This window comes from Fonsecaea pedrosoi (assembly GCF_000835455.1).
Source record: "Fonsecaea pedrosoi CBS 271.37 unplaced genomic scaffold supercont1.8, whole genome shotgun sequence".
Classification (NCBI taxonomy): Eukaryota; Fungi; Ascomycota; class Eurotiomycetes; order Chaetothyriales; family Herpotrichiellaceae; genus Fonsecaea; species Fonsecaea pedrosoi.
The window spans coordinates 486,325-508,780 of record NW_013550608.1 but is presented as its reverse complement, the minus strand read 5'-3'; the positions used below and the strand labels follow the sequence as shown (position 1 = coordinate 508,780).

Below are 22,456 nucleotides of genomic sequence, written 5' to 3'. Positions count from 1 at the left end.
TTGGTGCCTACGTGGAATCCCCAAGGCAGTCGACGTTTGTGGATCATGCAAAAGACACATGTGATCTTAGCGTGCATGACGCTGGCCAAGGGCGGGGACGGCGGCCCCTATATTAACAAAATGTAGGGTGTTTATTAGAGATTCGTTCAACAACGAGCTAGTTTACCTACAACTCTTCACTCTTCACTCTTCAAACGATACTCGGGTTCTTGACCACGTTTCTTCAACGGCCAACTCTCGTGGACCTATCCATTTTTTTTTGTCAACGATATCAAGTGCATTAACCTGGTTTGCTCAGCCCGGCTATTTCAATCCCAGCCGAGGGTCGTCCACGGCCGCTTCGAAATTGCTCTTTTCAAAGAGACCGTTTCCGGTCTGTCGTATCGTATATCTAAAGGCAGTGTCCCCTTCGATGACTTTCACACCGACATCAGCCGCCTAGGAAATAGGGCGGTGTCACAAGACACTGGGCGGCCGCCAGGCTGAATTCCAGCTTGTAGAACAGAATGATGAGCAGGAAATACGCAAAGCTATACCCGACAATCAAGGTAAAGCAGTAAATCAAGCCAAACAACCAGAGCTTGAGGTCAAACGTGTGCGACAGAAACTCCCAGAGGTTGAATGGCGTGATGTCGGCATCGTTCCGGTCCAGGTTAATGCGTGCGAGCACGAAGGACATTTCAGCATCGGAGAGGAAACGGCGGTATCTCTTCTTGGATTCGGGAAACCCGACCAGGAGCACAGATCCGGCAAGGCCGATGCCGGCAGTTGACACCTTCCATGATAAATATCTTATCCATCAGAAAGTCAGTCCCGCTCGACATCTAGGAAGGAATCCGTTGGAAAAAGAAAATCTTACCCAACGCCAACCGGCGCGGCCTGCAGTCCCGTGCATTTGCATCAGGCCATAGGTCAAAATGCCTCCACATGAGGTGAGTGTTGAGGCAATGAAATACCACATGGAACACCTGGGAAAGACACATGTGAGAAAAAGAAGAAGCGCACTCGCAACCCCTGGCTTAATGAGCACCTGTGTGGAGCCATGCATCACGTACCTCTTGTGCATCTCGTAGCGAGTGTACCAAGTACTGCCATTCAATCAGTTCAGACGAGCGATGAGATGTCTGGAATGCTCACCTCAGAAAGTACAAGCACCCAGGAAAGAAGCCGGCCTCGAGTATTCCAAGAAGGCTCTCAAGCCGCAATAACTTGCCATTCGTGAGCAAACCCAGCGCCGATGAGGATCACAGCCCAGGTCATGACCACGCTGGAGAGGAAAAGGCGCGGGCTGATCCAGCGGGTGAGCAGCGTCGCTGGGATCTCGAAGACGATGTAGGTCGGGAAGAAGACCAGTGTGATGATGGAATAGCGCATGCCGGCGATGTTTGCGGCCCCGACTTTCCAAACACACGCAACCAGTCAGCATTCGGTTCGAGGAGAGGGAGCTGATCTCTACAGCAGTAGCATCTTACGCTTTGCCCGGTCAAGGAGACAAATGCAGAATATGGCGCCGATGATAGGCATGACCCGCCAGTCGATCCTCCAGATGATGCTCTTCTGTTCCTGCGACGAGAACCGTTCCACAGTTGCTCGATGCTCTTGAATGTCCGGAGACTCGTCATTCTTCAGGCGGGCATTCTCGTCCCCCTGTCCGGAAAGACCTCGCTCATAGCCTTCCCCCTCCAGCCGAGCCTCGGAGTGCGGGATCTATAACTCTAAATCCGTTGGTTCTTCACTCTGAGACATCCACGGGGTTGAGTTGCGGGGTGTTTTGGAAGGTTCTGAACAGGAGTTCCATCCATCGTATATCTCACCATGTGCATATGCATCTGAATGGCTATCCTCTTCCTTCGGGCAGCTCTCCCAGAGTTAGGGATACAAGACAAGTCGTCCGTTAAACTACCAAAGCTATAGCCTCTGTCGCACATTCTGGAGGCAGACGAAACCAGGCGACTCTGAGCATCCTCGTCGGTACTCAGTCGGCATGTCTCTGAAGATGGACTCGAGGGTCTATTTCACCTCTAGCTGGGGGCGAGGATGTAAGGTCTTCTGGACTCATTTCCAGCAACCATCGGGCGGTATGACTGCGATACACGCGATCGATAAGGCGATTTTCTGGCCTGGGTTCGCTTGCCATCGGAGTCGTCTTTGTTCCCGGGGCATCAAAGTCTCGCTTGACGACAGAGAGACTGTTTGGAAGAGGTCGGCGAGGCTTTCTGGGATTGGAAAAAATGAATCGGGTATCAACTTCGGCGACCGCATCACGGTCAAGCACATACCTTCCTCGTTTGCTTTGCTCGATGAAACAATGAGTCCAGTCACTGATGCAGTTTCGACAGGGGATTCCGCATCGTTCGATAATGATGACAGGCCTTTCCCACCTGTTCCATTCTCCTCATTGTATGCTTCGAGCCCGAGGGTTTTGTGATATCCTATCTGAAATGGGATTTCATCATGCAAAGAATCGTAGAAAACTCAGCATTGGAGAAGAGAATGTACCCCGGAATCCCCCTTGCTCCCTCCAAAAACCAAAAGGCGACTCCAGATATCTGGGGTGTGGAGTATGCATGGTCTGGGTTGGACTGCAAGGCTGACATGACGGCAGATATACATCGATGCAGCAAATCCATCCCGGTCCAATTCCTCGAGGCAAGCTCGAAAGACAATACGGGGCCTCATTTCTGGCTTCCGGGCTCACGTTGTGCAGCCAGGAGACTTTATCTGTGTTCACTCATTCAATCATGTAAGAGCAGCCGGCCGTGGATTTTGACTGGGAAGCATCTGGTAACCATGTCCAGATCTTCTATCTTCTCTTGTTCTTGGCCATTATTGGCTGTGGAGGTGTATTCGCTGGCACCAATCCCTCATATACTTCTTTCGAGCTGATCTATCACTTCAAGACGGCCAGTGTCAGCTTGAAACGGGTGCTTCGAGACATGACCAAGGGGGCTATCGGTGCCGTCAGTCCGAAGATCTAAAATCGACGACTTGGTTAACTAGGAGCGGTTAAGGTGGAGGTAGGGCCAGACGCCCACGCGGTCGAGGACTTTATGCTCAGCCTGTCATACACTCTCATGCTAGATATACATCGTGCGAAGTCCAGCACGCAGGTTGAACAGCGAGCCGGCGTTTGCAGGATTTCCAATCTGGGCCGGGCACGTTGGATATAATAAATCTCGTAGACGACAATATCTTATTGATAACTATTCAAGGTCTTAAGGGGGTGGCGGCACGGCCAGGCTACAAGGCTGAGGTTAGCCATATCGGTGCTAGACACTGTTTCTTATCGTTATCGTCATTTTTGACCTACAAAGTATGTACCTACAAGTACCTTATCGCTGGTGCCGCCGAGCCGTCTACTTACCACACACAGTGATTGTCACCAGTACGGTGTACCTCGTATGAACCTTTGACATCAGCCAAGAGTTCTACCATTTGCCGGTCTAAGCCTAAGCCTATCCGTGTAGAGAATTTGCTCTGCTGAAGGAGACCCCCCGCCACCTTCAGGTCAAGACTGTGGGGTCGAACGAACCATGATTTCTAGCACATGCCTTGTTACTTGACAGCTGAGCACCATTCACCGCATGCTGAAGGGAATGAATTTCAGGTAGGTTTGGTCAATCTGCCCCATGAATCCATGTCCCACATACTTGTGTATGGGGAAAGCCGGAGACAGAGACAGAGTCATCTGATACGTACGTTACAAGGCATCGGAAATCAAAAGCGCGAACGACCGGGGCCTGGATCCTGGATTCGGGGGGTACCTGACGACTGTGCCTGTTCCTGGACCGACCGAACGAGTTTGGCCTTCTAGGGTCAGTTATTCTCGGCGACCACAACAATTTACCCACTCTTCACGTCCCATGGTTGTACCTAACAAATGTAATCGCTGAGGAGGGCCTAAGGCTGAGGACAATATGTCTATTGGATCACGGAATCCGAGAGACCCGTGGCATCCTGCGGCAGGTATGCGGTCAGCGAAGGAGGAAAAGGTGTCAGAAAAACTGCGCTGCGAGTTTAATCTCGGGTGTTCAAAGAGAGGGGCGGACACGGATATGCGGGGCATGCTGTACACAACAAGAAAGGGTCCTGTGGGCGCAACCAGAAGGGTGAGTCAGGTCCAACCGATACACGAAGCGTAAGACGGGGGATGACTTGCTCGGCCTCGCTCTTCGGCTGCGAGGCGGGAGAATGATTCGACCCTCGAAAGGGCTGACAGAGAAGGTGGGAAGAAGGCCATAACTCAGATATATTCACAAATGTCCTACAAGCCCATTGAGGTTCGAAAACAAAACAAAAGACGCAGATTCAGGCCAGGCGAGAGGGGCAGTGGGACATTTCACAGACAAAGTACCTCGTAAAGTATGTTGGTTGTGCATAAGTCATGGCTTGGTCTGGTCAGAGTTGCGAGATAGCGACAGAGTTAATCACAAAACTGTAGAGGGAAGAGGCCTTTTAAGATTTCCTACTCGAAGCTCAGTGGCTACGATGCTGATCTTGCAGGGATGCAGAGAGCTGCACGAGGGGCAATCACGTTGGTTGACGCCGGGGCTAATCATGCGCATCAACGGGCATACGAGGTAAGTCTGTGCGGGTAGAAACTGCGGTAACGAGCGTGCGAAGCCTACTAGACCCAGCGCACGAGTACTTGTTAGGGCCACGAGCGCCTGAGGGAAACCTATGTACAGTAGTGGGCTGTGTTTCCCCCCCAGTGTCCCCCAAGTACGAGTACCTGCTTGGAATAACTAACCACATCAGCCTCGCCCCGCCAATCACTTTTTGCCCCTCCCACTCACTTCCACAGCCTATTGGTACTCGAGACAGGCGCATCAAGCAGTTCCTCGAGGGGAGCTTTTCCCAAGCCTTCTCAGGCTAGCCCAATGCCTAGACAGGCACCGTGGACAGGAACCATTCAAGCACTCCGGATATGTGGCACAGTGTGTGGTTGAGGGACGGTGATGATGACGGCACTTGTCGGCTTGACGGACCTGCACAACTTTCCATCCCACTCTATGAGATTGAGAAAAACCTTGGGTCAATGCGACGCCTCCTGCGGCTGCGCTGCATTCTGCACTGCGCTGCACGGCCCTGCACATGCAACTCATTCCCTTTCTTAGTGATTCATCAACCATGACCAGTGACCACCATCACACATTCCATTGCCCAGCACCCACGAGCCGACAGCCCATGGCCTTCGCACCGCTCGTCCCATCGACCCCCATCGAACATTCATCCAACATCCAACATCATCTTTCTCGTATCAAGCTAGCCACCCTATCCGCACCTGCGTCGTGGCAAACGTGGCTGACTAAATGCTAGCACACATCCCATCCACCTAGGTGCCATCCTCACCGAGTCCTCTCCCCTCGTTGCCTAGCAGGCCCAGGTAGATACTTCTTTTCAACTGGGTGGCCTTTCTGACGCCCGCTAAAGACCCACCCCATAGTGTCCTTGAGGCTCGTCATCTGCCACCCGCCTGGAGCCCACCAACGAGCCCAGCTTTACTTAACTTTACTTAGCACCGACTCCACCATTCACACCAGGGGCATGCCTCGCCGCCAACAATAACCTCTCCTCCCGCTTCAATCACCTTCCGAGTCCTTGCGTCTGCGATCAACCGCATCAAGATCTTGTCGTTCGCCGCCAGTTGTCGACTCTCAGGTCTCTCTCAGATCGCTCGCTAGCTGCTTCATCACTCCCCTATTCTGTTTCTTGCCTCCTCCCCCTCCCCCTCCATCCCCCGGGGCCACAGGTCGATCGTATGGATAATTCGCTTCCGCAACATCCTTGCTGAACCCTTCTTCGCACCCGGAAGTCCCTGGCCTTATCACCGTTCCCCAACCCCTCCGAGAGTGGCCCGTTACATTGCCACCTTCGAACTGCGGCGTTGTCTGTCAAGTCTTTCAGCCCAGCACCTTGATCTAATCATCGTCAAATTCAATTTGACCTCGACTACGCCGCCTCCCTCATCGTCCACCGCGGCCGCTCCGGATGTGCCATCACTGTGAGGCGTAGTGCCGCAGCCTCGAGAGCGCCTGGCCGTCGCACTGGCATTGCTTCACCTTACAACCCCACTATGGCTGCCATCTCCAGCCTCGTCTTAAGCGACAATCTGCCATCCAAGGACAGGAGAGATGACTTGGAATCACCGACCACCCCGCGGCCGGATCGTTATGCATCGACAGTGTTGGATGAGGCCAAAGGAGCAGTCACAGATCATGCCCAACAGTCCCGGCCGAGCGTTTCAACCACCTCCCAGCGCCCAAGTCAAGGTACGCAGATGGAACAAACGGATGCAGAAGGCGATGAGTCTATAATGAGAAGAGATGGCGACGAAGCAATGTCAAGCGCCATGGACTTGGACGACGATGACACCGGCCAGCCTGGCTCGGACAATGAAGCCGAGCCAGGTGAGGCAGACTCTGCCTCGAGGAAGAAGAAAGGTCAGAGATTCTTCTGCACCGGCTACCCGCCTTGCAACCTCAGTTTTACTCGAAGCGAGCACCTGGCTCGTCACATTCGAAAACACACGGGTGAACGCCCATTTCAATGTCACTGCAATCGCAGATTCTCCCGTCTGGACAACTTGCGCCAACACGCTCAAACCGTTCATGTCAATGAGGAGATTCCGACGGATTCCCTTGCCGCCACCGGCACTCGATTTCAGCGACAGATTCGGACCGATCGTGTCAGACCAACAGGTCGCCCACGAACCGGCACCGCTGGTAGCACCGGGAGTCACAGTCGTGGTCACAGTCGCAATCTATCCGCCTCAAGTGTTGGCTCAACCTCCTCCAACTACAGCATAGTCACCGATGGAAAACGACGACCACCGCCTCTTCTTATGGCCAACGAGAACGTGACCAGACCGAACTTGGGACTTGAACCACCACACACTCCTCCTGCTCAGTATCGTGGGTATAACCCAAATTCCCCCGGCGGTATGAGCACGCCCACCTCTGCCAACTTCTCTGCCACCCCTGGTAGTCCAGGCTTCTTGTCCTCAATGACTTCACCAGTTTCTAGCAACGCTCGCTTGGGTGGTTTTTTCGGCTCGAGGCCACATTCCCGCCGCTTGTCTGTGCCCTCAGGGCCTAATCCATATCAGAACCAATATCCTCCCGGTTACCCTGTTGGGTATCTAAACCAGATGGGCCCACCAAGTTCCCACGCATCGTCGAATTCAAGCGTGTTTGCTAGTCCAACCACTGCTACATTCCCTGCTGCTCCTGGCCAACTTGTTCCACCTGGAGAAGACTGGCGCAGGCGAACGTGGCACGCGTCAACTTTTCCGGCCGGAAATTTCAACTACGGACGCCCCGCGACGAGCGGGCTGACATATTCGCAGACACCAGATGCTCCCCAACCTGCGCATGCTCAACACGCCACAGCAGCGGCTGGGCAAGCCCCTCGACTACCAGGAATAGAGAGTTTTGACCATGTCCAGCACCGCTCGTACACTCCTCCACGTCGTCAACCAAGTCCTATGCAGGTCGACACGAATATGTCCTCATCAATTGCGGGCCAGGATCCCCGGATACGCCAGGGTCATGTCTCGTGGGAAGGCCCTCGTCCCAGCCAGTACCCTGACCTTGATGAACACGCAGACCGAAGTCTGGGAGCAGGAGGATGGGGTCAGCAGACACTTAATGAAATCCAGAGCGTGGGAATCCGCTACCATGATGTTCCCAGGCCTGTTGACATGCGACCTCCGCCCCCGTCCGCGATGACGGCTCAACAGCACCAGCAAATGACACGTGAGGCGCTGGAGGGACAGTCTTCAGCGAACAGAACGAAACGACAAGCATGGTATGGTGGACCCACGCCAACTCGAACGTCGCCTGAAGATTCTAGTAGCAGTGACGGCATCCCTACTCCTGGTATGACGGCAGTTGAAGTGCACCCAATGATCATGCCCAGTAGTGGATATATAGAACCACAGCATGGGCCGTTAGCTCCCGATACACATCAGAATGTAAGTTGCCCCTCACGTGCATATGGAGACTTGTTCTCGAGCCGGAACTCATCCGTCTCTAGGTCTGTCTTGCGCCAGCTCCATATATTGAACAAAGCCGCCACCAAAATACGACTTCCTTTGGTGATCGCAACGGAACTGGTGGAGGAATGAATCGACTGGAGGCGCTGGTAGCTGTGGCGACGAGTGGGGATAATGCTGCCCGATGAAAGAGCGATGCATCTGATTGAAGATGGCGATGACTTTGTCAGAGGCACAGAAGTTCCCCCCCAAACGAACGATCTTGATTTTCGACACGATCCTCGAAACGGAGGCATACATTCGAAGCGCAGCTCTTCTGATCATTGAGTCTTGACGGCCTGCATTGAGAGATACCCATGACGACTCTTCTTCCGATACATGTATTCTGCTCCTGTTTATTCATGGTTCTTGGTTGATTCGACGCATTGATTTAGGGCAAGGGGGGATGCTTTTGGGTGCAAGCAAGCGTTCAGCGGTGGTATCTTTGGGCGCATCACGAAATACCCACGACTATTTACGATCATGTGCTTTTTGTATACGACGGATTCCTTGTGGTTGGATTGTGGTTTTCTGAAGATGCATGGTTCATTGCAATCAACCATGGATCGATCGCATCTCAACGATTCCGCTCCTCAAAACAGCCATCTTCTCGTTTCCGGTCTGACGACCATGTATGCTAAGTGACGCCAATGCATAATTAATGGAATTGTTCTGTTGCTCGTGGGAATAGGAATCGAACCATGTGCTTTTTCTCTCCAGATTCGTCCTTCACCCTTTTTCGTAATATTCTTTGGGAAATCCGTTTCCGCCGTACAGGAGAACGGGTAGAATCGGGATCCAACCTGCCAAGAGCCTAACCTTATTGGTTTCTGGCCTAGGGTTGAGAACTTGAAGCCTTCTCAAATTTTATGGTCGTCCTGAAGGGGAACAGATCCTCTGCAGGACAATGATCGGAGTTATTTCAAGAGAAGGAATCCTTGGAGGAACCTGCATGGTGGCAAGAGTAGTGCCCGCTGGCTGCGGTCTTGCGATGCGTCCTGCACAAGGCTGACAGACTCTAGCCAGGCGCGTCAGCAAGATGCCGCGATGCGCCTCACATCTGAACAGGTTGGTCTCATCAGGCTGTTCAAGGTCAAGACCCGGTCTAGGGTTTCATCATCCTGAGCTCTGTGTCACCAAATTTCCGGCATGAGGGTCGGCAGCTGTAGGTACCCGGAGGATTTGGAAGGAAAATTCTTATGCCAACCTCGAGGCTGCCGCACTTGGGCGGAGCGCATAAGTACTGTGGAGGTGGAACTGACAGATATCCGGCCGATAGCAAACATCTTCATGTCGATCTCATAGGTCCACTGCACGGCTATGCCTCCTCTTGATGAACCAATCCACCCGCGAAATAGAGCCGGCAATTGAAATGTTGTCCGGCCGAGGACTGTGGCTGGTAACAGGTCCAGGAAAGACTTGCATGAGTATGCAGCTGCGCGAGACGGTGCATGGTTCTCTGTCCTTCCACCATGTTTCCGCCACGTGCTGTGACCTGCTCCGTTGTGATCTTACTGAAGTGGTTCTGAGGATAAGTCCACGGGAGTTTAGGAAAATATCACTGAAACAGCCTGAGCTGGTTGGTTGGCACGCTGGCTAGATCGACGGAAAGACGCAGGTTGCGCGCACAGCATAGAATCATGGCACAATTCATGACAAGGTTCCAGAAAAGGTGAAAGGAAGTAAGTGTCTGTGGCCAGAGTCTGGCAGAGAGATGAGAAGTCTGGAAGGGACAGGTGACCTTGAGGGGTCAGTCTGAAATGATGAGGGAAATGAGAGGAGAGTGTGGGAGACGAAAGAAACAGACAGAGAGAGTCTCTCACTAAAGTCGTCAACTGCGATCCATGACCAATTCAGTCCTCCTTTCACCATCTACTCACCCTTCATTTGAGTCATCGACATTCTCACCTCTGGTCATCACTCCTTTAAATCCCTTCTCGCCTCTTCCCTTCATCGCTCACGGCCCATCACTTGTTCCTTGTCACCAGTGACTCCAACTGTTCTTCAGTCTCGTCATAACTCCTCTCTTTGCCATCATCTGATCATTCTCTTCTGAAAGTCATCAGACTTCGTCCTCGACAGCAAGAGGAATCACATACCAAAGTCACCGACTACACGTTGTCACGATGAGACTCCCAATCTCTACCCTCCTCTTGGGTGCGGTCTGTGGGTTCTGTGAAGGAGGTGTCTTGCCCATCAGACAAGCGTATGCAGACACTCTTTATCTCCCCAGCGTTTTTGATCATGTACTGACTGAGGTCCGGCAGGCCAAACCCACCATGCTCTCCCGTGACTCTCTGGAATTACGCTACAATCACCCAAACCGTCGTTCAGATCCCTGCAACAGTCACTATCGTTCAGCAAGATCCCAATGCGGTCGCGAGCTCGATGGCTAGCCTTGACTCTGCGCAAGTCAGCATCCAGAGCATTGAGAATCCCGTTTCTGCTCAGCCAAGACCCGCCACTCAAACCTTCACTGACCCTGTCATTGTATCTGGCTACGAAGCTACCGAAGTTCCCAATGCTGGCGGATCCGTTTTCTACATGTCAAAGGGTCCTTCCTCCACTGATTGGACATATCAACCGTCAGCATCCATCGTTGCGGCAATCACTACTGTCACTGTGCGGCCTGTTCCAGCTACTACGTCTCATCATCAGGAGGCCCAGCTCAGTGCTTCCAATAACACCTTTCACGTCCCCTTCTCTAGTCCCTCTACTGGTTGGAATGGCACTTCGGACGGCTCATCCATCGTCGGACCTACGGACACAAGCTCTGGAATACCTGCAACTGGCACTGACTTCTCTTACAGCCCTCCCACCCCCTATGCATCTTCAATGGAAGTCCTACCAACTCAGCCCGTGTACACGGCCACAGTCACCGAAGTTGCCACGGTCTACGCCACAACTCTGGCCCCTGTGAGCGGATATGGAACACCAGCATACAGCTACGATATCTCCACATATAGCAATGATGCGAGCTTGCCCGATAGCGATCAATTGAAAAAGAGACAAACATGCGTGTGGATTTCTGCAACAATAGGTGGGCAAGAGGTTGGGTGGTGTAACAATTGGGCTGGAGGGTCAACATTGACTTTCACTTCGTGGGAGACAACCAGTCAGTTCCTCTTGCCACACAGAGTTGGGTGATTTGCTGACCGAATCGCAGCGACTCCTTCGTACATCCCAGGCATTGGTCCCATTACCAAGTCGGGCACCACCTCGACAAACTCTGCGGAAGGGTCCGTCACAATCCAGACGTCCACCAACTTGGCCAGCTCCTCCTCACCATCGTCTGCAACACCAACCGCCTGTGGCCAGACCGGTCCTTTCCAGATTGGAGTAGGTTGCGATTGGGGATTTTTGGGTTGAAGGCTTGCTGACCACATGCAGTTTGACGACCTTCCCGTCTTTTCCACGAATGACAACACCACTGCAGACTTCCCACCTATTTTCAATCCGTATGAGCACTTCTTCTGGGGTGACGGATGGGCTTATGTGCCGCCACCAATGGAACCCTTTCCCCCACAATCAGGCAACCGACTTGCCCAGTTTGTTCCATATCTGAACAACACTGTTAGTGGCTCTACCGGCGCGGGTTCCATTCCACCGAGTTCATTCGGAGCTGGCCCTCGTAACTATGACAACAACTACTGGTTCAGTGCCAGCTCCGCCTATGTCGCATGCGATAACGGCTCCAGAAATTTGAGCCAGATATGTGACTTCGTTGCAACGGCGTACCAGTGGGACAATGTTACTCAGGCGGAGGTGGTGGTAGCCACTCAACATTTCCGAATACCCCCATGCCCAGACTTCAACAAGTGCCAACTCACACAAATTGTGTTCAACTATCTCTTCTACAAGATGTCGACGCTGAGCTTCTATGCCAATGTTCAAGGTCAGGTCAGTCAGTTCTGGATTGACAGCATCAACATGAATTGGTACAACAACACCTGCGCAGCTGGACTGGCTCGTATGCAGTCGAGGAAGATCTGAGAGTCAGGGACCAAGGCCGACCTCGGCATGGTAGATACTGGCACAAGCTGGAAACAGGGAAAGTCGGCCACCCCGCCTCGCGAATATTCGAATACGAAGGGGTGCTTGGAGTAACTGAGCTGAGAGGTGAACATGTTCAAGCATGGGGAGATGAAACATGGTTGACGGGCAGACAGCCCAGGCATCGTACCGCAGGCAGCATACAGACACATGGTGGGGAGCTCTCCAATTTTTGTAGCAAAAGTGGACAAGTCAGAGCAGAGGCAGTGCAATGGATCGGTGGGAGATAGTGAGAAGCGTGCAACTGCACTCGACGTAATACTGCAAATACTTCCCTTCTATTTATGTCTTTCTTCTGTTTAGGTCGAATCTGCCACGCTGGCCAGCAACCGCCGTGAATCAAGGCGTGAACGGAGCCTACAGAGAGTGCAGATAGGGTATGCAGGCTGTCGTTTGGATAGTCCTCTGTGTGAAACCCATAGCAAGGATATGTTGGCATGTTTGCTGCGCTCTACCGGGCGGTCAAGCCCAGTATTCCCCAGCCTCCTATAACAATGCCCGAAACCGCTCTGAAGATGGAGCTCATAGGCACGCCCTGTTGCCAGCACACGTAGGCATCAACGGCGCCGACATAGAAGAGCAACGCTAAGATGGTGTCTACCGCCGCCAGCTTGCCTTGGAGATAGAATGCCCAGATTGCCATTCCTAGGGCCGACACACGCGCTCCACTGATGACGAAGCTCGCCTGGGCGGGTTCTGACACGGCCACACGCTCAGGAAGTCCGAACTCGAGAATGGCTCCGTGGGGGTTCCAAAAGGGTATCATGCCGCCAAAGGTGAGGCAGGACGCGACGAGCAGAACAGGCGCGTGCAGGGTGCGGAAGGTTACAGCCATGATGGGTACGGAAGGGGCGACGTGATAGAAGTATAAAGCCGTTACAGGGACTCGGTACAGTAGATCGAACGTTGAACGAATGCCACGACATTGCCAAGAGATGCCAAGGGCGGGACTGTCGACGTCATTCTCGGCTGCTTCTCCAACACCCTCCCGATCTTGTATCTCAAGTCCTTATGCCCCATCAGCGTTGTACCTGGTCGATATGGAAGTGACAAGCGTCGTCCGGAGATCTGCTTTCATCACTTCGAAAGGGGCATGTCCAGCACCGATGGCCAACCAGACTCTCTCAACGGCCACTCCGGCTTCATCCTCGCTGTCTTCTGCGTCGTCTCCATCTTGGTTATCTGGCCGATCAAGATTCCGCTACAGGCACCCCTGCAACGGCTTCTTCTCTCCACGCTTGTGAATACCAGGGTTATCAGACTGAGTGAGCACAGAAGCCTGTCTAGTCGCCAACTTCATGTCCATTTGTCTCTCACGACAGCCCCCGTCATCGCCGTCGTTCTGCTCCTTGCGACAACAACTATTCATGGCTCTACGATCAGACTTGGTATTGTGGGAGACGAGACGGTCAAACCATATGACGTTCTTGTTCTCTTCATTTCCCTCGCCTACATCTCTATCGCCCTTGACGGTACTGGTGCCCTCGAGGCCACTGCATTCTATGTCTCCAAACGCGGTGGCAGCTCTGGCCGATTGCTGTTCACTTATCTGTACGCCTTCTTTCTACTCACGGCATGTGTCGTGGGCAATGATCCGCTCATTCTCTCCGGCACACCGTTCTTGGCATATCTGAGCCAGCATACGGGCCTTGATCCGACGGCCTGGGTGTTTGCCGAGTTCATGGCTGCAAACACTGCCTCCGCGGTGCTGGTGAGCAGCAACCCGACCAACATTCTCATCACAGGTAGTTTTGGACTCAACTACTTGACCGGCTTTACCAAGTGGACCGTTCTTCCCTCTCTGATTCCGGCGGCCTTGAACTATCCCATTCTTCTCGGCATGTTCTGGAAGAGGATCCCCAAGACGCTGACACCCTTGACGGACGACCCGTGGAGCAAACTCCGTGACCGCACAGGTGCGTTCTTCCTTAGCGCGTTGATGCTGGTCACCGTGTCGGTGCTCGTTGGTACGAGCTTCGTGCCAGGCCATGCGGTGGAGGTCTGGATGGTGACGGCGCCCGCCGGTGTGTTGGCATTGCTCTTCAACGTTGTAAGCGACTGGCTTCACCCCGAGGTTGGTCGGGAAATTGTGCGACACCAATCGCGAGATTCCGCGGCAGAGATGGAGGAGATGGAGGACAGAAGATCAGGGCCAATCCAAATCCACGTCTCGGCAGGCGATCAACCGGAGGAGCCTCCAGTTCTAGAGAACGGAGGGTACCCGTCACCCAAGCCGTCTGGGTCCTCATCGCCATCGCCACCGATCCTGGCAAAAGACACGGAAGACACCCGAGCCAAAGACAATACCCGGTGTACTGAATCTACTCCTCCTCGACCACTTTCTCTTCCCCCTTCTGCAAGGTCTCGACACAACAAGGAATCTGTGGCCCCTCCGGACCCCAGCACCAAGGACGATCACACATCGCTTACCTCTCTCCTTCGCGCGCTGTCGTCACGCTTCCCCTCCACAGCGCACACCGTCTCGCTGCTCCCGATCCCGCTCCTGCCTTTCGCCATGGCCGAGTTCATCCTCGTCCGCGGCCTCTCCCAGCGCGGCTGGATCCGCGTCTTCGCGATCGGGTTCGCGCGGGCATGCACGTCGCCCGCCGCGACCGTCTTCTTCTTCGGCTTCGTCAGCGCGGCCTTCCTGTGTCCGCTGGCCGGGACGAACATCGGCGCGACCATCATCCTGGTCGAGATCCTCCGCGATGCGCAGTTCGCGCAGTCCGCAAACGTGCAGCGCGACCCGCGCGTCCTGCCCGCCGCCGTCTACAGCGTCGCCATGGGCAGCAACATCGGCGCTTTCAGCTACACGTTCGCCGGCTCCCTGGCCGGCCTGCTGTGGAGGGGCCTCCTCGCCCACAAGGGCGTGCGCGTGAGTCAGTGGAAGTTTGCCCGCGTGAACATGCTGCCGCTGCTGATGCAGATTGTCGTATCCAGCGCCATTGTGCTGGGCGAGGTCTACTGGTTTGCATAGGAACACTGACTGGTCCAAGGTTTTCAAATTCAAGTGTCGCCTGATGCGGTGTTTAGGTAGTGGGTTTTTTTTGATCACGTAGAGTCCCGTTTCAATATAGACAGAGCAAGCGGCAGATGCATCGGTTGATTAATACAACGAAGAATCCGCGTTCGTTGGGGAGATCACTCAAGAAATAATCATCATCATCCAAAACATCATCGCCATTGTCACTGCCAGCAAGAAGAGAAGGAAGGGAGGAGATCCGAAAAGAAAAAGAGGTTTGGACCCGTAGTTATTTTTGTGTTCACATTGTGGGCGAAGGAGGTTGGCTATGAAGAATAGTAACGGGTGCCGTGTTGCCTTTTCACTGGTGATCACCGGTGAATCCCGCCTTATATACACGCCCGTGCGTCATCCATCCGCCGTGGAACGATGGTAGACTCCATCCCAGAAATCCCGGGATCTGGTGGTGGACCTCCGAACAACCCCGGGGTGAAAATATGGGCAGCAGGTTCTCGTTTCCTCGGCATGCCCACCGTGACAATGTGCGATAGACCTCACGCCTCGATTATCGAGGGAGCGGTGGCATTTTACGCCTTCTTGTCTTGAGTCTTGGTGGCTGATGATTTTGCCTCTTCGGCTTCGCGGTCCGCTTTGATCTGTGCGAGACGGTCAGTTGGCTGGTACGCTGGTAGGCTGATGGGCTGGGTGGGTGGCGTGGGTTGGTGCGAGAGTTTCTGCGCCATTTCCCCAGGTTCTCTATCATTCATGCATTCCAGGTCCTGCTCGATTTCAAGATGGGGAAGAAAAGTGGTGATGATTGGATGTGTAACCCCTTCAAGACCTGACCTGGCCTGACTTGACGTCGAACTTGAACTTGGAACTTACGTCGGCTTCGCTCAGGGTGGCATTCTCCTCGGACCAGTGCCGGTTCCCTTTCTTGTCCGGCAGCTTCTCCTGCGTGAGGGCGCTCTCCGGATGCGCCTTGAGGTCCGAGGCTCTTTCCGCGCGGGCCAGGGCCGTGGGTAGCAGCGTCACCCTGGTGGCCGTGTATTGTCTGATTCCCCCCAGAGGGACCACGAGCCGTGGCTTTGCAATCTGGTGGAGGACGGCGGCAGAGGTGGGCTTCATGATGAGCGATGAACAACAAGTTATTGGGGTTTTAGAGGAGGTAAAACCGGGAAGGGAAAGCAAAGGGACAAGAAACACCCCCTTTTTGGGACCGAAACGTAAAGTTGGATAGCTATATGTATATATCTATGTATCTTTTAAAAACACGGCAAACGCGGGAAGAGCGTTCGCCCCTCGGAGGTATTTGAACGTGGCGTGATCTTCACTTTTCGAGTACTTTGCAGCGTGAACTTTCAACCCTTGGGATCTAGAATTACTTGAGGTGTCAAGGGTGGTTGGTTGGCTGGATATGTTGATATCTAGGTAAGAGAAACTCCTCACGCCACTGGCTGGCTGGGGGGAAAAGAAAGTTTGTCTTGGGAAGATGTTATCAATGGGAACGGGAATGGAAATGAATTAGCCGAAGAATACGAGGGATTGGCTCCTCGGGGAGGGTTGAGAGAATCAAGAATCAGATCATGCTGGGCGCCGATAAAGAGTTGGGCGATACTCACGTGACTTAACATTACTACTTGTACTTGGGTATAATGCCTGGCATCATCTCTTGTATAGTAATCCATCAATCATTGACTCTGACAGGGATCTGGCTAGTCAGCCCCCTCTTGGGACGAACCAGGTATACATGAACAGTATTGTATCTCAAAAATAAACGACGCTGACATCCCCACAGCACCCCATCTCCTGGCAAACGAGGCTTGTCAGCTCTGGTGGACACAGAACCCCGCCGAACCACCAAAGGTCGTGGCCATCTCAAGTGGTGTAGTGTGGAGAACAGGGTCCCGGGTGTATGCTTACAGATGAGGCTACAGCACTGCGGGCTACTGATCCTAAACACTCCTTGAATCTGAGAATATCATGCTTATGATATGCCTGACTTTCATTTCAGACGGAATTGGTCCTGGCGAGTCTGAGTCTGATTTTGCCGATCTATGGAGTGAATAGATATCATGTCGATATATAAACAATGCCTCGTACCTATCCTGCCTCGTAGTGGTAGTGTCTCTGCCAGCCTCAGGGACGAAATCAGTATTTGGTCCCACACAGGACTTGTCGAGATGATGCACGTCCTAGACTTCATCATGAGCCAGTTCTGGGCCTCCACTGCCCTTGCCCTGTCCTTTTGGACTGTCGCTTTCTTCCTCAGACGATATCTCCGACTTCGCCACGTTCCAGGCCCTTTCCTCGCAGCCTTGACGGACTTCTGGTTCGTCTATAGATTCTGGACAGGAACGAACTTTGCTCAACTCACCACAGAGCTCCACGACAAGTATGGGCCGGTTGTCAGGTTAGGTCCGAACCGCGTAATCTTCAGCAAACCGTCAGCCGTTCCTGTGATATACAGGACAACTGATGTCATGCCAAAGGTATGGTTGATCCCATCCAAGACCATGTCAGTCAGACATCCTTCCAAGGGGCTCACTAGACATTTTGACTAGTCTTCATTCTATCTGCCACTTCGAGTCATGATCCGGGGTCGTGAAATCACTTCTTTTGTCAGCATTCTGGACGAAAAACGAATGAGTGCCGTCAAGCGTCTCCTGTTGGGCAATTTCACCATGAGCTCCTTTCTGCGACAGGAGGCGGAGCTCGACCATACAATCTCCTCGTTGGTGAGTTATCTCGACAAAACCAAGACCGATATCGCCATCGGCACCACAATGGGGTACTGGGCTTTTGACAGCATCTCGCGCATTGCCTTGACAGAAGACCAAGCCTTTTTGAGTCACCAGCAGGACTTTGGAAACACCATCGGAGGCGCGGCCGACCGCATCACTCATTGGCATTTCTGGGCAGCCATACCGACATTGGAGCGGTGGCTGTTCAAGAATCCCATCATGCAAAGATTGGAAACGTCGTCGATGCTGGGTGCGCTGGCGGCCCAGAGGTTGCAGAAGCGACTGCGCGAAGAGAAACAGCTGAAAAATCAAGTCGACCTCCTAGGAAAATACCTGGCAGCCAGCAGAAGAGCACCGGAGTTGGTCAAAACGAATGATGTGGTAGGTTTCCTGGTGTCGACCATGCATGCCGGCAGCGAGACTACTGGACAGACGACGGCAGCCATCCTCGTCACTCTGTTGCAGCACCCCGAGAAAATGGCCAAGTTGGAGGCAGAAATCCTCTCGGCGGCGCTGAGTGACGTGCCACAGTTTTCTGAGGTGCAGAGTCTCCCTTACCTAGATAGCGTGATTCGTGAGTCTCTCAGGGCAAACCGAGCCAGGACGACCATGCTGGAACGAACCGTTCCGAACCCCGGCGCGACCATCGACGGCGCCTGGATCCCTGGTGGCACTAATGTGTCAGTCAGCACGGCCGTCCTGAACAGAGATACTGAGATATACGGGCCCGATCCTGAGCAATTTCTACCAGAACGGTGGATCGGGATCAGCGACGAGGAACTCAGGCGAAGGGACCACGCAGATCTCAGCTTCAGCGCGGGGCGGCGGATCTGCATAGGGCGCAATCTGGCAATGATTGAAATGAAGAAGGTCATCGCGCGGCTCATCAAGACTTTCGAGGTGAGTCACAATTCTTCCAGAACATGTGTCTGCGCAGAGCGCGTGCTGAACAAGATGCGAGTTTACACCCACCAATCCTCATGAAGACCTGCAACCGAGGGCGCGAGGGTCCGTACGACCATTCTACAACCCAAGACTCAACTTTGTTAGGCGAGAGGGCGAGAACAAGAAGAACAGATTGTAGTTTTGATAAGGACGGAGCTTGCAATAAAAGAAGTAAATACAAAGCGGGGCAACTTTTGATACCGGTACATTTAAAGCGGCATGAACTTTATTCCGTTGCCGTGGCATTGCATCCCAATGCGGACAATCGTAAACACGATCGTCAACGACTTGCTTCTCACTTCTTAACGACGGCGACAACATTCCATTGACCAGAGCAGAGCTGCGTAGCAATCATGTCCGCCTACTCGTCCGAAGACGACCTCCCTGATCTCAGCGCCATCTTTGCGCCGAAGCCGTTGATGGCCACCAGCACAAATACCGGATTGCGACGGTCCCCACGCAAGAAGCCCGTCCTCGAGGAATCCACGTCGCCGCAGAAGAAACCACAAGGAGTACCGAGTCCTGTCAAGAGACGTGAGCTCAACAACTCCCAGCTCCCGGGCGATCGTCGTTGTCGCAAAGAAGCCACGAAGCTGGAAAAGCCAACGCGGTCCATCCTCAAACATGTCCCGCTTCTCCCTCGAAATTTAAACGTTGCCGAGACCCACGTCACTTCTAGCAACCGCCGCTCACCTGAGAGTCCTCAGAGAAGTCTGAGATTGGCCCATGTAGACTCATTACTCATTCCACTGAAGGCCTTGGCTGTGGAAGACGATGGGTGGTCAGTGACGTTGGCAGAGTCGTCAAAGACTGAGAACCTACTCAATCCTCGAGAGCGGGAGGATACATCGCGGCCAACAAGGTGTGACAATCGCAAAAGGAAGCAGGTGTTCAATCGTGTAAGCAGATTCGTCATGAAGGAGGCTCGATGCAACGACGATAGTGGGGATTCAGGCACAGACGAAGAGGATGACGAGGACACAGATTTGATCGGCTTCATTGTTGACGATGACGCCGAACTGAGCTACTACGAAACTTCATCATCAGATCCGGACGAGGGTGATTATCGCAGACCAACAATAAAAGCCTCACAAACGCGTCCGCGAAGACGGCTGCACCGGGGATCGCCAACTCGGCGACGCCTCAGCTTTGGTGACCATGGAGGGTCGGACAAGGAGAATCAGCAGGAAGAGACGTTATCAAAAGCACTGGGAGATATTTCTCTAGGGGATAAGGAATCCCATGTTCGGAGAGGAGATATTGAAACGATCGACCTCACCTCGTCCCCGACACTTTCTCCAGACACCACGTTTAATACTCAACCCAGCTCACTCTCACTTCAATCGCAACATGAGATTCCATCAAGGAATCCTTTTCAAGACCTAAATCGTCTCAAAAACTTCGACAATCTTCCTGAGCTTCCTCCACCTGCTGCTGAGCCTGTCTTGATGATTCCCTCGAAGGACCAGCCTGTCGATACCGATTTTGACAATGACTTTAAAGACGTCGTTGAGAAACCCATCGACACAATGGAAGATCACTTCAAAACACCACCTGCTACACCACCTCGATCACCCTCAAAACTCAAATCACCCTCAAAATTGCTATCCCCTTCCAAGCGACAGTTCATCCCACAATCACCACATCGCCAGAGTATGGACGCTTTCTGGGATCATAATGTGATCAACGAGTGGAATGACGAGTACTCTCCAAAGAAGGCACCGGCGACGTCTCCAAGAAAAGGGCTGCTTGGTCGGTTCCAAGTGTGGTCAGACTCAGAGGACGACGAGCAAGACATAAATTTCGATCGTTCTGATTCACTTCCCAGTCCTTGCTTGTCACCGGCCAAGTCGAAATCACCGTCCAAGAGTCCCGAGAAGGAAGAGAAGAAACGATTAGCAGAAGAGAAGCGGGCAGCTGCAGCAAGGAAGAAGGCTTTTGACTCTAAGAAACAACAGTTTGCGCTTGACTTGTTACACGAGCTCGACGATAAGGTCGCCAACTCCCAACTCGACCGACTATCGTCCAGCACAGGCGGGGTGCGCATCATCTGGTCAAAGACTCTGCGCTCAACGGCTGGCCGAGCGAAGTGGAAGAGAACGATCACCAAGCCATCCAGCTCACCCATCAAGGGCGGCGATGTCAATGAGACTAGGGAATCGGGAGTGAAGGTGCAACACTATGCGTCAATCGAACTGGCTGAGAAGATCATCGACTGCGAAGACCGTCTGGTCAACACACTGGCGCACGAGTTCTGCCACTTGACGAACTTCATGATCAGTAACATGCGCGATCAACCCCATGGCGCAAGCTTCAAGCAGTGGGCTGCCAAAGTCACGTCGCATCTGCGATCGACCGATGTCGAGTCCTGGAAGAACGTGCACGTAACTACTAAACACAGCTATGTAATCAACCACAAATATCTCTGGGTTTGCGTCGGCCGCCAGGACAAATCTGCCGCTAGGGATTTTCTCAACTTGGGGGAGGACGAAGGATGCGGAGTGGAGTACGGACGACATAGTAAGAGTATTGATGTCGAGAAACATCGATGTGGGAAGTGTAAAGGGAGATTGGTCCAGGTCAGGCCGAAGCCCAGAGCGAGTCCTGTCAAGAAAGAGAAACCAGAAGCCAAAGAGCCGCCGAGTCTGAAAAGAGAAGAGAGTGCCGAGAGTACGATTTCGGGCAGCAGCACCACCAGCAGTGGCGGTGGACTGGGCCGGATGATTGAGATTATTGAGCTGAGTGACTGATTGATTGATTGGATGGATTGGACGGCTTGTCACCATTAGTTGGATCAGAGTGTTGGTGAAGAAGCAAGCATGTTGTCCCCTCGACGGTGTCATCATCAACAACAACACGTCGACGACGTTCATGTCCAGGAAAGAGGCGTTTTACAGTCAAGACATTGATTTGAGCCGGTGTTCAAGGTAGCTGAGCCTGTACATACCAGGCAGATGAGTGTGTTGGGTTCCAGCTTGTCTGGCGTCCGCACCAGAGCTGGTTGTCACAAGGACAAGTGTGAGAAATGAATGAATGAATGTGACCTTTCACGAACCCATACAGAATTGAATACGGCTCTCTATCCTGCCCAGCGAGTGCGATTGCGCATGTTGAGCGAATGAACTATTCGTCAAGTCCATGCGAATGGATGTGGATATGAGTCATTGTTTGTATTGATCGCTATCTAGGTATCTAATGTAATGTGACTGACTGATCAACCGACTGACCGACGGACGAGGCATGAATGGTGAGTACAGACAGTACATACCATTCAACAGTGAACGGTGAACGGTGAACAGTGAAGAGTAGACCAACCCGGCATTCAACACTCGACCCAGCGACCCAGGTTCATTCCATGCACATAATACCTAGGTAGGTAGATAAAGGTATGCAAGTGCCATGGCCCGCGTTGAAAGGAATAGCTGGAAAAGACATGACCTCCGTCCGCTCTCCCCGATCCACGGTTCGCAGGTCCAGGGCATAGTGATGGTCTCTTTTTCTCCCTCTCTCGCTGTTCTTTTTCTCTTTTACCTCCCCTCGTTTCCTATGACTCTTCTGCAGCCGCGTTCCATTCCGCTCCTTGAGGATCGATCTATGGGTCGAGTTGAAGAAATCCATTCATGCATTGATGTAAGTCCGACCATCCCTGGGCCCTTTTACCTTTTCTTTTCCTTTCATTCTCGATGAGTATCCGAATCTGAAGCCGGAGAGCGACTT

At 53.0% G+C, this 22,456-nt stretch overlaps 8 protein-coding genes across 8 annotated transcripts; 5 read left to right on the top strand and 3 right to left on the bottom strand.

The window, feature by feature from the left end:
* Positions 1-430: 430 nt before the first annotated feature.
* On the bottom strand, positions 431-1,928 carry Z517_11488 (uncharacterized protein; the record flags this gene model as incomplete). The annotated part of the gene is made up of 6 exons (XM_013423072.1): positions 431-775; positions 860-968; positions 1,056-1,088; positions 1,229-1,397; positions 1,473-1,707; positions 1,815-1,928. 6 exons carry the CDS (start codon positions 1,926-1,928, stop codon positions 431-433), a joined length of 1,005 nt encoding a protein of 334 aa, XP_013278526.1.
* A 4,148-nt stretch (positions 1,929-6,076) lies between these two features.
* On the top strand, positions 6,077-8,184 carry Z517_11487 (uncharacterized protein; the record flags this gene model as incomplete). The annotated part of the gene is made up of 2 exons (XM_013423071.1): positions 6,077-7,975; positions 8,038-8,184. The coding sequence occupies 2 exons, from the start codon at positions 6,077-6,079 to the stop codon at positions 8,182-8,184; spliced, it is 2,046 nt and encodes a 681-aa protein (XP_013278525.1).
* Positions 8,185-10,423: 2,239 nt separating this feature from the next.
* On the top strand, positions 10,424-12,028 carry Z517_11486 (uncharacterized protein; the record flags this gene model as incomplete). Its single annotated transcript, XM_013423070.1, has 3 exons — positions 10,424-11,150; positions 11,202-11,374; positions 11,426-12,028. 3 exons carry the CDS (start codon positions 10,424-10,426, stop codon positions 12,026-12,028), a joined length of 1,503 nt encoding a protein of 500 aa, XP_013278524.1.
* Positions 12,029-12,539: 511 nt separating this feature from the next.
* Z517_11485 (uncharacterized protein) lies at positions 12,540-12,923 on the bottom strand (the record flags this gene model as incomplete). Its single annotated transcript, XM_013423069.1, has 1 exon — positions 12,540-12,923. One exon carries the CDS (start codon positions 12,921-12,923, stop codon positions 12,540-12,542), a length of 384 nt encoding a protein of 127 aa, XP_013278523.1.
* Positions 12,924-13,181: 258 nt separating this feature from the next.
* On the top strand, positions 13,182-15,065 carry Z517_11484 (uncharacterized protein; the record flags this gene model as incomplete). Its single annotated transcript, XM_013423068.1, has 1 exon — positions 13,182-15,065. The coding sequence occupies one exon, from the start codon at positions 13,182-13,184 to the stop codon at positions 15,063-15,065; it is 1,884 nt and encodes a 627-aa protein (XP_013278522.1).
* A 572-nt stretch (positions 15,066-15,637) lies between these two features.
* Positions 15,638-16,178, bottom strand: Z517_11483 (uncharacterized protein; the record flags this gene model as incomplete). The annotated part of the gene is made up of 2 exons (XM_013423067.1): positions 15,638-15,829; positions 15,897-16,178. The coding sequence occupies 2 exons, from the start codon at positions 16,176-16,178 to the stop codon at positions 15,638-15,640; spliced, it is 474 nt and encodes a 157-aa protein (XP_013278521.1).
* Positions 16,179-17,233: 1,055 nt separating this feature from the next.
* Positions 17,234-18,778, top strand: Z517_11482 (uncharacterized protein; the record flags this gene model as incomplete). Its single annotated transcript, XM_013423066.1, has 2 exons — positions 17,234-17,542; positions 17,615-18,778. 2 exons carry the CDS (start codon positions 17,234-17,236, stop codon positions 18,776-18,778), a joined length of 1,473 nt encoding a protein of 490 aa, XP_013278520.1.
* Positions 18,779-19,092: 314 nt separating this feature from the next.
* Z517_11481 (uncharacterized protein) lies at positions 19,093-21,489 on the top strand (the record flags this gene model as incomplete). The annotated part of the gene is made up of 1 exon (XM_013423065.1): positions 19,093-21,489. The coding sequence occupies one exon, from the start codon at positions 19,093-19,095 to the stop codon at positions 21,487-21,489; it is 2,397 nt and encodes a 798-aa protein (XP_013278519.1).
* Between the last annotated feature and the right edge of the window lie 967 nt (positions 21,490-22,456).